Source organism: Pollachius pollachius, assembly GCF_949987615.1.
Source record: "Pollachius pollachius genome assembly, chromosome: 1".
In the NCBI taxonomy this organism is placed as follows: domain Eukaryota; kingdom Metazoa; phylum Chordata; class Actinopteri; order Gadiformes; family Gadidae; genus Pollachius; species Pollachius pollachius.
This window is the reverse complement of record NC_136934.1, coordinates 52,353,402-52,367,567: the sequence shown is the minus strand read 5'-3', so window position 1 is coordinate 52,367,567 and position 14,166 is coordinate 52,353,402. Positions and strand designations below refer to the sequence as shown.

At 43.4% G+C, this 14,166-nt stretch overlaps 1 protein-coding gene across 1 annotated transcript; it reads right to left on the bottom strand.

Moving 5' to 3' along the window:
* Positions 1-920: 920 nt before the first annotated feature.
* LOC307089738 (uncharacterized protein) lies at positions 921-3,366 on the bottom strand. Its single transcript, XM_079756153.1, has 8 exons — positions 3,302-3,366; positions 3,120-3,204; positions 2,900-3,034; positions 2,647-2,804; positions 2,439-2,550; positions 2,092-2,335; positions 1,745-1,898; positions 921-1,568 (listed from the first exon to the last, which is right to left on the bottom strand). The coding sequence occupies exons 3-8, from the start codon at positions 3,003-3,005 to the stop codon at positions 1,281-1,283; spliced, it is 1,062 nt and encodes a 353-aa protein (XP_079612279.1). The 5' UTR covers positions 3,006-3,034; positions 3,120-3,204; positions 3,302-3,366; the 3' UTR covers positions 921-1,280.
* Positions 3,367-14,166: the final 10,800 nt, after the last annotated feature.

The window sequence follows — 14,166 nt, the reverse complement described above, 5'->3', positions numbered from 1 at the left end:
CCTACCAGACTCTCGTACTTCATTTCATTTCACCAGTCTGGACCTACTCAATTGAGTGTCACGCCCCTTCCGGTAGCGCCCATGGGACCTATGAGATCGAAAAGTATGAATGGGTTTCAATGGAGAGAAAGTAATTATTTTCTGGTCCCAGTCTTTATATGCCCTGGATTACACATATGTTGTTTGTGGATTTAAATTATAATAATATAATAATTATATAATAATTTTCATGCAAAGAAAACGCGAAGAAGTTTGATAATGTCAGGTTTTGTGTGAGGCCACTTTGTGAACTACAGCCCCTCGCTGCTCTGACGAGAATGATATACGTCACCACCCCTCCGGTGCAGACACGGCGATCTCTCTTCTCCACTTCACCGCTTTTTTCAAAGGGGAGGATAAAAGCATCGGAAGAGGTGAAAACCATTATAAGTCGGGGCATGTTGAGAGTTTCAGTTATGCCGATGGGGAGATTGTCGGTCTTGTCCACGCCAGTATGGGAGAAATTAACCATTACTTTTTATGTTAACTGAGTATTATCAGTCCTATATATCATATAGATACATTAATAGTGGAAAGTAGCTAATCATCTGTTTTTCTATAAGTGTAACTTGACACGACGCCAGAGTCTGCCCCAAACCTATTGCTGGTGATCTCCCAGTGTAGGGATCAACGGGTCACGGCGTACCGACGTCAACCTAATGTTTAAATTAGCTGCAGTTAATGACCACATAGGAATGTATGGCTGACCGGCCTTACCATAAAAGGAGATCTTGTATGCATGCGGTGGGCGGTCATACCGGAGCTTGGTGTCTGTGAGTATAAAAAGTGGCCGGGATCTTATGATCGGCAGTGCCTTGCAAACTACTCGGCTGTGTGGTTGCTTGTTGAACAGTACAGTCGCAGGGCTGCCAACTTTTCAAAAAGCCTTGGAGTGAGATTTTGTCGGGCCAACCAAAATTTTGCCATATACACGCCAATTTTTGTTTGGCCCACTGCCATACACAAAAAACACATACCTCTGACCATACATCAGTGGTTCTCAATGTATGGGCCTTAGGCACTACTCAGAGTGTACAAATGGAACCACAGGACACAGCATGGCCCATTTTGTGCATATTTATTTGGGGAAAAAGTAAACACATAGTACAAAGTAAACAGATATGTAGTACACAGTATGTGTTAAAACAATAAAATAATAATAAAAATGAAAAACCCCAAAACATTTTTTAACCATCACAGAACTATATGCTAACAAAAAAAGATTACTCATCTCCAGCTACTTATCTCATTCCTTGATGGCTGTGTGCTTGATTGTATTTAGACGTTGCCTTTTTTGAGGCCTTGATTATGTCCTGGGAGGGCTCCCACTTGAAGCAGGGCTCCAGGCCAGCCATCTTGATTGTCATGATGGACGACAATGTCCCATCCAGAGCCAGGCTGTTTCTGGTTTTGGTTTTATTCAGCCCCACCACGGAAAAAACCCTCTCTGCATCGGCGTTGGAGTGGGGTAAAACAAGGACCAGCTTGGCAATTGTTGATAGCCTCATGAAAAGAGGTAATCCTGTCACCTATGAAGAAGGAACCAAGAACACAATGTAAAAATATGTAATATTACTTTGTAAGAGGAGTAAAGGATAATTAATTTAGTCTATAACCAAATGCATGCACCTAGTTTTATGCATACATACCAAATGATTCTAATTTGAATTTTCTACTGTTATTGGTGTACAAGAATCATTCTTACCCTGTGTTTACGGGTTGCCATCTCAGCCCAGAAGTTCTCTGTCTCGTGTCCAGAGTCCTGGAGGGGTGGTAATACCATAGTCTGGTATTCCAGGAGCTCTTCACTAAGTTTATCATGTTCCTCTGGCCCATGGTAGGGGAGCAGGTGAGGGAACCTTATTTTAAAGCAGAGTTACAAGTATTTTATTTTTGATATATGATGTATTTATGATATATGTCATCAACCCAAAGAATTGTTTTTTTAAAAGCCAGTTAGGGATGGATCATGTGCTTAGAGGCATTCTTGTTATAGAATTCATGGCATTAAGTCTCAGATAACAAGCAGAGATTGCTGAAAGAAATCCTAACCTCTCTACAAAGTACAGGACATCTTCCATGCCACATTCCAACCTTTGCCGGACATCTATGAATTTTGCATGCTTGAGCAGTGGCTCTTGCAGAGGCAGCTTCTTCATAGCATACTCCACAGCATTGATTAGAAAACTGAGGGCAGCTTCATGGAACTTCTCAACCTGATGAGGTGTGATGTCTCCATCATCAAGCAATCTGTGGAGCTTGGCCCTAGTGGTAAAGCCAATGTTCAGCTTTCTTCCTGTCACAGATACAACAAATCAAGGTTGACAGATATGCTGTGTCATGCTTATCATAAAAATAATAATAATTATAATTATAATAGTAGAATATTAAACACTGACCTGGCAAATGGTTGTCCTTTTCTTTGAAACAAATCTCATGTGGCTGTTCGTGGCCTATCAGCGCTCTAGGTACCATGAATTTACTGCACATCTTGCGAATGAAGTTCAACATCTACACATCAACACAGACATTTACAGGTGTAAAACAGTAAAACATGTTGCAGCAGAAAAAGCAACAACAGCAAAAGTATATCCGCTGCTTCTGTACCTCATCATGTAGTAAGAATATTGATGAACATTCTCTCTGCAGTAGAAGGTTGAAAGATGTGAATGTTGGTATGTTGGCCTGGAAAAAGAGCAGGTACACCTCTGTCATGGGGTCAGTGAATGCCTCCCGAAGTCTCCTGAACCTCGCCTGACTTTCATCTTAAATGGAAAAAACAAAATTGGCAATATGTACAGCTAACAAACTTGTGGTATTAGTAGTAGATGCATAAGGGAAATGACATGAGGGACCATACTGGCAGATTTGAAGTAGCTGGCCAAAGGGTCATACAGCCTCAGAATCCGGGTCACGCAGCGCTCAAGGCTTAACCAACGAACAGAGATATGCTGCAGGATCTCCATATACTCTGCCTCGTGAAGCTCACAAAATTCTGTTACAGGCATTAAATTATAAAACATATGTATTCAAAAGTTCTGTATTTCAATATTTTAATTGGGACTGTCAAAAGTGCATACCTGTTAAGTAGCCCTTTCGGTTGGTGCTACCCTTAAACCAGTAGCACACATCCACTATCAGGTCCTCCAGATCAAATTTAGAAACCTGCAATACATAATCAGACCAGAAACATTAAGGTTAATGCATGTAATCAGTACACAGATATTAGTTACATGTGAAGTAAAATTAGGCCTATACTTACTTCCAAAAACCCTGCACCAGCTTTTTTAGCGGTATTATGGACAATATGACATGGGCAGCCATGAACATAAATACTTGGGTGTTCCTTCAGGATTCTGGAGGAAATGGAGGTCTGTGAACCTGTGTTCACTGCAGCATTATCCACAGAAAGACCAACACACTTCTGCCAGGGAATAGCCTTTTCTTCCAAGGTGGTCTTGATCTTGCTGAAGATCACTTCTGCTGTCCCACAGCTTGCTCCGCTAGTAGTACACATCCCGAGGAAGCGGTGTTCAACCTTATCTTTCATAAAGATCCTGACTGTCAGGGGGTTCATCTTCTCTACTCCTGCAATGACAGCATAGTTAAGCAAAACATCCCATCCTCTTATGTACATGTATGCACAAAAACTAAATAATGCCAGATTATTGTTAAGGTGAAAAACATCATAGTTTGGGAACTACCTGTGTCATTGGATCCATCTGTGACTAGAGTGTATTGCTGTTCCCTCATTTGATCGACCAACTCCCTCATAAAATGTGGTGTCAGCGCCTCGTTTACTATGCTGGACATTTTTGTCCTGGCACACCGGTATTCCTGGGCTGTTCTTGAGTCTTTGAAACACTCCTTTAGAAGAGGCCCCAGGTGGTCTGCAACAGCTAGTGGAACATTGTGCTGCACTAGTGTTGCTGTTATTTTGACCTCAGCCCTCCTTGTCTGCAAGATTTTTTTTATTAGTACTCCCCAAAGAACACAGTTGAGTTGAAATAGACATTATATTAGACAAAACTATAAATTGTGATAGAACAGTAGTAGTACACAAAACTCTTGAACCTTGACAGACCATGACAGTGATACATAGCATACCTTAGCCTCTTGGTCTGCCATACCCACAACAGAGGAACAGGGCACTGAAAATCTGTCTAAAGTTGCCTGAGATTGAAGTGCCTGCTGCTTGTCCTGGTGGCTCTTGCTCTTGATGTGTCGCACAACATCAGTCACCCCTTGGTGGCAACATGAGTTCTCGACACGACACACAGAGCACCAGTAATGTGTGCTGAGGGTCCCTCTTGTTATGAATGGCCATGTTGTGGTCCACTCACTTTTAAAGATGGACCTGTATTTTGCAGCTCCACACATGGCTCTACTCCTCGACCCCTGCTCAGGCCACCGCTGTTCTACATTCTCTGTCTGTGGCTGTTCTGTCTGTTCCTGTTCTGTCTCTTGTTCAGTCTGTTCCTGTTCTGTCTCTTGTTCTGTTGGTCGCTGTTCTGTCCGTTGTTCTGTCTGTTCCTGTTCGGTCTCTTGTTCTGTTGGTTCCTGTTCTGTTTGTTGTTGTTCTGTAGCCCTTTTCTTGTGTGTCTGGTTTTTCGATAGATAAAATAAAATATTTCTCTTTGTTCCTGCTGATGGCCCTGGCTTTTTTTTATTGGGCATCCTTGAAACCTTTAGGTTTAATAAAAGTCATGTTGGTTTATAATTCTGCGCTAGTATATCAGTTACAATATGCTTTTTTCTGGTGTACAATTTATGTTGTGCTGCATTTAGACCTCAAACTAATAGTTTACAAATATCTCTCTTGTTTACACATTAAAACGAATAGGTTACTTTAAGAGCATAAACACTTATAATTATTAAAAAATACATACCTGAAAAGGGGGGAATATAATCCAGTGACGGGCTTCTTTGGATAAAAAGTCAAGCATCTGATAGTAGTCCGACCGGTTCTGGCAGCGCGAAGCGCGAAACAACACAACTAAGTCTAACTAATCGACTAATCACCCTGTGCGGTGGTGTTTATGAATGAATCAAGACTCAAAAAGGTAGATAACAGATAACCGAACCGATTTTTTTTTCTTTTTTTTTTTGCCCGGAGTCAGACGTGTGTCAGACGAAATTCAGCGTGAGAAATCGGGGGTGTGGCGTGAGAGCGTGTGAAGTGATTCAAATGAGTGTGTCTCACGGCCAATGCGTGAGAGTTGGCAGCTTTGCAGTCGTATGTCATGCTTGTTCCGGACTCCTCGATTCCTTATGCTCTCTTAGTTAGTTGAAGTGATAGAATTCGGTTATTTTCTACCACACCAGTCGCAGGGAGCGTGACGTCAAATACGAGACGTGTAGTCTTTCTCATTGCGTTTTCTCTACAGCCTTTAACTGAACAATTGCACAATAAATGGTCAAACTCTTGACATGAAAAATGATCATTTAAATCCAAGAACAACATATGTGTAATCCGGGGCATATAAAGACTGGGACCAGAAGATAATTACTCTCTCTCCATTGAAACCCATTCATATTTTTCGATCTCGTAGCTCCCATGGGCTCTACCGGAAAGGGCGTGACTTCGCCACTCTGTTGACAAACGTAAACTCACTCGAAGGCGGGCGTCTGTTGAATTTTAAAACTATTGGATCTGCCCAGTGCCACTCTGGATTTGCCATAACCAATCGCTAACATTTGGCCGGGAATCACGTTGTCCCTCAACGAGAGCTGACTTTAACGTCATTGTTCTCAGCCAATCCCTCCCTCTGTTCGCTGATTGGACGCACAAAATTTGGAAGGAGAAAACCAACATACGGCAGACCAAGCCCCCGGGAACAGTGCATACTTCCAAAATCCACCAGCGCTCAGCGGCCACGCCTGGTACTGCAGCTGTTTAAGCGGGCTGTGGACTAGAGGTGGATTCAATGATTCGTTTACGTGAACCAGTTCGCGTCAGTCAGTTCGCCAAGATGAGTCGTTCGCGAATCGTTCGTTCGTTCGTTCAGCCCAGTTTCCGGTTCAGTCCAGTAGCGTTCCGTTTCCGGTAGCGGTGAATCGCATCATGCAATGCACCCATTGCATGGTTCTCAGCTGAGTCAGTCAGACTCAGTGCTACCGGAAACTCGACTGAACTGGTTCAGTCGAGTTTCCGGTGAATCGAATGGCGAATCGAATCACTTTATCCTGAAAGTTGAGTCAATATCGTTAATTTTATATATTAAAAAAATACCCGAGATAAAGGAACAATGTGAAACCCTAACCCTAAAATGTAAACACCAGGCTACTTGACAAGAAAATGTAACGGACCACCTGAGGCTTTACTTCACCTCAGAGATAATGCGTTAGTTAATAATGATATGCCTTGCGGCATATCATGCGGCATCACCTGCGCATAGTGCTGCTGCGTAGGCCTACATGGACGTTCCAAGTATGTTTACTTCATGTATCGTTGAAGCTAACTAAGTAAAGCCTAGTTATAACTATAACCTGCTCCTGGTGCAGTGCAAGCAACAGTGTGTGCCGTGAGTCGCCTCGGTCCCTCGTCTTCCTGAACGAACGAGTGGGTAACGGCTGCGGCCTGCTGCAATACAATCGTCTGCAGCGGGAGGCGGGGCTTGACCGTCCAGCAGGTCAAGCCCCGCCCATGACACACGCGTCACACGCCAAGCTCTGCGTAGAAGTTCAGGGACAGTCGGGATTTCGGAAACTCAGTAGAAACAGCGCCTGGGGAGGATTTTCCCCTACTACTACCCTATAAAAACTGTCTTTGCAATGTCTTTTGCAGCGACATATTGTGTTTTTGCTATTAATAGATAGGTTTGTCATTGTTTGTCATTAACGGAAACCCGAGAACAGCAAAATGCAGAGAAGTGAGTGATTATTTTATAGGCTACATCAATTATATAGGCTATAAAAATTAGACTGTACAACAATCAAAGAAAGCATTATATAATTTTTCTATAATTTTACTATCTTCCAATGATGTAGGTCTGCATCAGTCTAAAAAACATACCTTGAAAAACTTTTTTTCACCCCTTCTCACCTATACAGCATCATGACCTGTATTGATGTGTCACTGCCTTTGTTACTGTATGTGCCCGTTTATGTGGAGTGTATTTTGGGACTTGTCCAGGTAATCAAGGGCAGTGGTTCTCAGTTGACTGGTTAAGTAAAAAAGTGCAACCCTTTTCATGGAATATCATAATGATAGATGATTGGAAAAAGCCAGTGATAGCAAATAATGCAAATCATTACCAAAAGAAATGTTTCAGTAGGTCAGGCAAAAAAAAATAAAATATACATCTATATATATATATGTATACACACATATAATATTGGTGCAGCATTCATGCAGACCAAGTTATTTCAATGCCTTTTTTCTTGATCCATAAAGATGTTATGAAGTGGATGATCCTGGTGGTTGTTCTGAATGGCCTCTCATCTTCAGTGTACATCTCTCCACCACCAAGTAGTTTTCCCATTTTTTTTGCCTTGCATCCTTGTGTCTGATGCCACCTCACCAGCAGAATGAGAAAAGAAAACGACAATCTTGCCACCACAGACTGAAAAATCATCTGCAGCATCTAACTACAGATAAAATGACTCAAGGACTCAAGAAAATTATTTTCATTTATTGGCCTGTTAAACATATCAACATATAACTGACCAATATAAGCAGTAGAAAACAAATAAATGAAGCATGAATGATGAGAGAGGGTCATGTCCTGTCATCTCTGTCCCTCCTGAAAGGAAAGCATAACATGTTACTCGATTTGCCGTAGCATATTCTTGAGCATGGTTGCACAGCACAGGCATCCTTGAGCATAGCTGCAGCAGGTTTGGCGACAGGCTCTGCCTTGGTTATTCGTTCCTTTAATGATCTGCTTTGCAGACCCATCCATCGGGAAACATAAAAACAGAGCCCACAGGTGGATGCTAGGTAGGAGGTGGGTTTCCAAAACCCCATAGGAGCAGCAGCAGCAAGATCTAACAATTGCTTCTTTCAGCAAACTCAGCATTGGCCTTGCACAAGTCCAATTCACACCTAACTTGTAGGTTTGTGCCAGATGTTTTTTTAATTACATGAATTGGATTGCTTGGACCAGTGAATGTTTTTTTAACAGCAAAAATACCATTTTGTGGGTCAATACACTGACAGCTTAAATGGCGTTCAGCGGTGATGTCTTTTTTCCCAGGGTGTTTCCTCTTAATATGCACCCTCAAATTGCGTCTGTTGAGTTGAAGGCCACAGTGTACACACTTGATCTTAAACTGCTTTTGTCCACGCACATGTATTTGTGGCTGATCAGCGGGAGCTGGGGCTGCTACGGGGCTCTCCGTGACAGTGGGTGCTACGGGGCTCTCAGTGACAGTGGGTGCTACGGGGCTCTCAGTGACAGTGGCTGCTATTGGGCTCTCCGTGACAGTGGGTGCTACGGGGCTCTCCGTGACAGTGGGTGCTACGGGGCTCTCCGTGACAGTGGCTGCTATTGGGCTCTCCGTGACAGTGGGTGCTACGGGGCTCTCCGTGACAGTGGCTGCTATTGGGCTCTCCGTGACAGTGGGTGCTACGGGGCTCTCAGTGACAGTGGCTGCTATTGGGCTCTCCGTGACAGTGGGTGCTACGGGGCTCTCCGTGACAGTGGGTGCTACGGGGCTCTCCGTGACAGTGGCTGCTATTGGGCTCTCCGTGACAGTGGGTGCTACGGGGCTCTCCGTGACAGTGGGTGCTACGGGGCTCTCCGTGACAGTGGGTGCTACGGGGCTCTCCGTGACAGTGGGTGCTACGGGGCTCACGGTGGATGTTTTTTGGCTCTTGGGAACAGATCTTACAGAACAGACTTTCAAGTGAGCAATGAAATGGTTCCTTCTTATGATAGTTGTCTCACAGGTGAGGCAGTGAAAATGGTGAGTGTCTCTGCATTTAAAGCTGCATTTGCAGATACGGTATTCTGCAAAACAAAATATTTATTACATTAGAGTTATTGACAGCCTAACACAAGTACAGTATGTGCTTCTGTAGACCACACAAAGAGTGACAAAGAGTGACAATACCTCCGTGGCGGACTGCTGCATCTAAATGGTTTTTCATATGGTTTTTCATACTGTGATGCTGTCTTGTCTTAAAGGAACAACAAAGACAGTTATATGATTCCCCTGAGGGAAAAACTGGCTCCTCGCTGGCTCGGAAATGGGTCGGATGCTGAACAAAAACAGAAGACCAAGTGACCATTAGATTCAAGATACACAAGGCATATTAGCATTAATATTATTATAAGTCTCAAGTCTTTAAAAGTATATCTATAAAAGTCATATGTCTCTTCTAGTTGTAATGAGCCTTCTCTCATATGCCTTTTTTCCTAAGAATACTGCACAGCTATATCTTAAGAAAAATTCAAAGCATTTACTGTGGTATTGTCACTCCTTTATCTATTAGCATATAGTATCAGTGCTGATTAGTTGTTTGCTGCATATATGATCGCTTTAAACAGGCTATTGCAATGCAATATGAAGAAAACACACAATGAATGTTTCCTTTAAAGGAAACTGTATTATTGATCATGAACATACAGTTACAGAATAGCTTGCCCCCTATTGTACAGGCTTAGTGGGAAAGAACAAATACAGAAAATGGTGCACCTCACCCAGTCAAATATATTGTAATTAACATCATTGCAACAGGGTATCTGCAAGGTTTCAGCAAGTCAAATGTAAGACTTTTTAAGACCTTTTTAATACCACCTTGAATGAAATTTAAGACCTAAAACACGCGATGGTGGGGGTTGGCAACAGACGCGAGCCAACTCCGGAAACGGACGTCTTCCAGCCAACTGTCCTTGAATTTGCACCTACCCATTGTCGCAGACTAGCTAGCAAGCACGCAGATAATCGTTTATATATGCAGCTAGCAAGAAAGAAGCCTCTCTACATGTCCTTCCTGAAAAGTCCCACGAGAAAAATAAAAAAATATAGTCCTGCCCCGACAAATTTAAGACCTTGAGCAACAGTATTTAAGACCAGCATATGACATTTGTAACAAATTTAAGACTTTTTAAGGATGCGCGGACACCCTGTGCAATTAGTGCAAAACATCCCACTAGAGACATTTCACTGCATGTCAGACGTTTCAAATGAAAACATAGTGATTGTTCACGAGTCGAGTCGAGAGATGTGAATAAAGTTTTTCATTTAATGCATTTAATGTAGCAACGTAATTTCACTCACCGACATCATTTCTCCTTGATGAAATCTACCTATTTAATACTTGCAAAAACACAATATCCTCCATCCTGAGTTTCCGAAATCCCGACTGTCCCTGAACTTCTACGCAGAGCTTGGCATGTGACGCGTGTGTCATGGGCGGGGCAAGCGTGTGTCATGGGCGGGGCTTGACCTGCTGGACGGTCAAGCCCCGCCTCCCATTGCATTGCAGCAGGCCGCAGCCGTTAGTACTTGGAACGAACTGTCTGCGAGTCGTGGGTCTGGGAGGAGTCAATTCTGAGTCACGACCGACGCGAACGAGACGACCGACGCGAACGAGACGACCGACGCGATCGACGCGAACGACGCGAACGAGAGAGAAGAACCAGTTCGGATCGTTCGTTCTAACGATTCGTTCGTTCGAACGAATCAGTTCGCGACCGAACCACCTCTACTGTGGACGGGTCCCTCGATTCACGGGGCCCAGTCGATATCTCCGTTCACTCCAATGCAAGTGGAGAACAGGAATGTGTCTCTGCAAAAAATGTCTGGATATCAATCAAAGGCTCATAATTGTCTTTATGCCATGAACTAAAAAATGTAAGTTTTCTCTTTTCAAAACTCCACCTCAAGCGTTTTATGTTATTATTTTTTGCTGGAGAAGGAGGGGTGGGCAGCTGAAAGGAGTCGTAGTGAAGCAAATGTTGTTTCGGCCCGGTATTCGAGAGGGCCTAGTGCACGGCTCCGTTAACTTCTCGTGTCCGAGGTTTTTCCTTTTACTTAACATGAATGACGTTGATGGTTTTTAGTCACTGTGGTGACTTTTTATCACTAAAAGTGGTTTAGTGATAAAGGGGATTTTTAGACTGGTTCAGCTGCTGCTCAATGACTCACGTTCCTCTGCTTGAGATCATTGCGATTCACTATGTATTGATCCATTTATTCAAAAGATCCAAAGACAAAGAACGGGTGCGTTACGGTATAATTTTCATAATGTTAATAGCTTAATAAACATTTCAGTTGCGTTAGTATTTAATTATTCATTTTCTTATTTAGCTGTGTGACAGTTAACAATGTCGGTGTATTACAATTATTTATGTGGGTAGGCTACTCCAACTTCGTTGCTGATCGATATGTAACCATTTATTTGTGTATAAATTATTGATTGCATTTTTTATAAATAGTTGTAAGGAATCTGTTTCTTAAGCAATAACATTGAACTGTATTTTTTTCTAGGCCTACATACATTTACTATTTTGTTGGTGTTATATGGAGCAATCTTTCATATTCATGAAGTAAACTTATACTTCCATGGTCGGTAAACAATGCGACTGCGATCGCTCAGACCTCTCGTTCATAATGCTTACAATGCTAGAAAACAATGAATATTTCTGCATCCGGTACGTCATGAACTAGGGCGTGGCTAGGCTCCCATGATGCGGAAGCAAATCTCTCCTTGCCCTGCCACATTGAGCAGTTTTCATAGGAATGAATGGGCGCCATTTTGGAATCCGCTGTCCATTCTATAATATGTCCATGCCGCAGACCCATGCTGTGTTCCAATATCCATACTATCCGTACTTACTATACTTATGGCGCGTTTTATTATCCATCCGTCTCGGAGGTCCGAGGACATTGCCTAGCGACACTCATGAACACGCCCCTTTTCCTCGGACGGCGAACTTGCTTGCTCGGATGAACTCAGAGGAGGCCGAGCAAGGATTCCGAGACAGAATTCAAGATGGCTGCGCCCGGTGTGACTTGAAGTATGAACTGTTTTCATTGTGTTTGGACCGCTTTGGTGGTTTAAATGGCAATTCCAATCACTCGTATTACTGCAATACCTTACTGTGTCCGTATCTCTGCCTATGGCCTATAGCCTACTTATTTTGGAGCGCCTGGTACTCTGCCAATGCTACCGCGACAACAGCTTTCCGGGTGGCGCCCATGTTGTTCTCCAACGACCGAGCGAAACATAATAAAACGATTGAAGGGTGGGCGTGACGTCACATCCGAGGTCCGAGTCGGTTCGCAGAGAATACTAAAACGCACCATTAGTCTGAGTACGTAGGGCGTTCCAATTAAGATCGGGCGAAAATATGTGTACTGAAAGGACCTGGATGGTGTACACAAATTGGTCAAACCGCAAAGTGTGGATCGTCACTTTTCATACTCAAGGGCAGCCATTTTAGCTACGTAGCAGAAGAGGGCGGAGCCAGGCTGAGCCAAAGTCGGCGCATTTTCCACATAGCCTACATCAATAGAGTCATTTGGTAGTTTTTATAGCTTTTATATCTTTTATAGCTGCTAGGCGTAAAGAGTTCACCGTTCAAAGCGGGATGTTTATTGCGGGGAGGAGCCGCGGCGGCACCACGGAGTATTCGATTTGGAACAACACTTGCATCTGAAAATTAGTGCACGTAGTGAGTGCGGATAGTGTACTACGTTTAAGTGTGCGCATGAAGGTATGGATATTGGAACACAGACCCAGACCAAGTACTGAAGGGAAATCAAAATTGAGCGGAAGTACATAGTACTAACCAGGCTAGTATTATGGGAGAAATTAACCATTACTTTTTATGTTAACTATGAGTATTATCAGGCCTATATATCATATAGATACATTAATAGTGGAAAGCTGCTAAATCACCTCTGAATTCATAGGAAAGTCTTGACACGGCGTCAGAGAGTCTGGGGTCAAGGCGTACTGACGTCAACCTAACATTTAGATTAGATTAGTCTGGGATGTTGACCAAATGTTTAGATTAGATTAGCTGCGGATGTGGGCGGGGATACCATATGGGGAATAGCTTGGTGTGTGAGAATAAAAAAGCAGGGATCTTATGATCGGGAGTGCTTTGCAAACTACTCGGCCTTGTTGTTGCTTGTTCAACAGTAAAGTCGTAGGTAATACTTGCTCCGGACTCCTCGATTCCTCATGCTCTCTTAGTTAGTTGAAGTGATAGAATTCGGTTATTTTCTACCACAGTGTGTCTGGTTTACCTTGTTTACCTGCTTAGCTCTGTTACCAGGGCCGTCGCTCCCCATACACAGAGCACGCAGAGCGCCAAGTAGGCCTACCTGGCGGGGGGCCCGATGTCATGATAATTATTACATTATTAGACTACATTACAAAAAATATATAAATTAGTTATGAACAGGCCCACCGTTTATTTTCTTAATTGTGTACCCTATCCCTCAATTCGGGCAAAATACATGTTTTAACTAATATATAAAAAGAGTGTCGTCGCCCCCCCCCCCACCTTCCCTGAAATGGTACAGCCTTCACAGCTCTCGTCTTTTCGCATTGGAGGCGGAGCATCCTTTCTCAGCTTAGTTTTTCTAAACTGAAACTCATTCAAACATACCTACGGTCAACAATTGGACAAGATCGCTAAAGTGGCACATAGGGTGTCTTATGACGACTTGTTTTTACTGCACCTTGAGGTCGCTTTTTGGGTGTGTGAAAAACAGTTGTGTGTGTGTGTGTGTGTTTGAACTGGGGAGCCACTCCCGGGCTTTTCCTTATAGATCCATTCTGTCCATCCATCGTCCGTGTGTCATCACCCATACACTCTGACGTGTGTCCTGAAAGGACCCAGTTGTGTTGATGCACCTGGCCACTCCAGAATCACTCATGAAAAGGACACAAAACCACGCTGTCAACAAATGTTACCTTACATATACATGTGTGCCTTATATATGTTACTACTGTAAAAGCAGGCCTGTCGCACCAGTTACTCAGGTTAGTCAGTGCGCATGTGCCGAGCAGCCTGCAGCTCACACACACACACAGCACACGCGAACGCACACATACGCCGCAAGCACGCACATACACACCGCACACACACACATGCGCACACAGCACGACGAATGCAGTGACACATGCACGGAAGCGCACACACACGTGCACACACACACGCG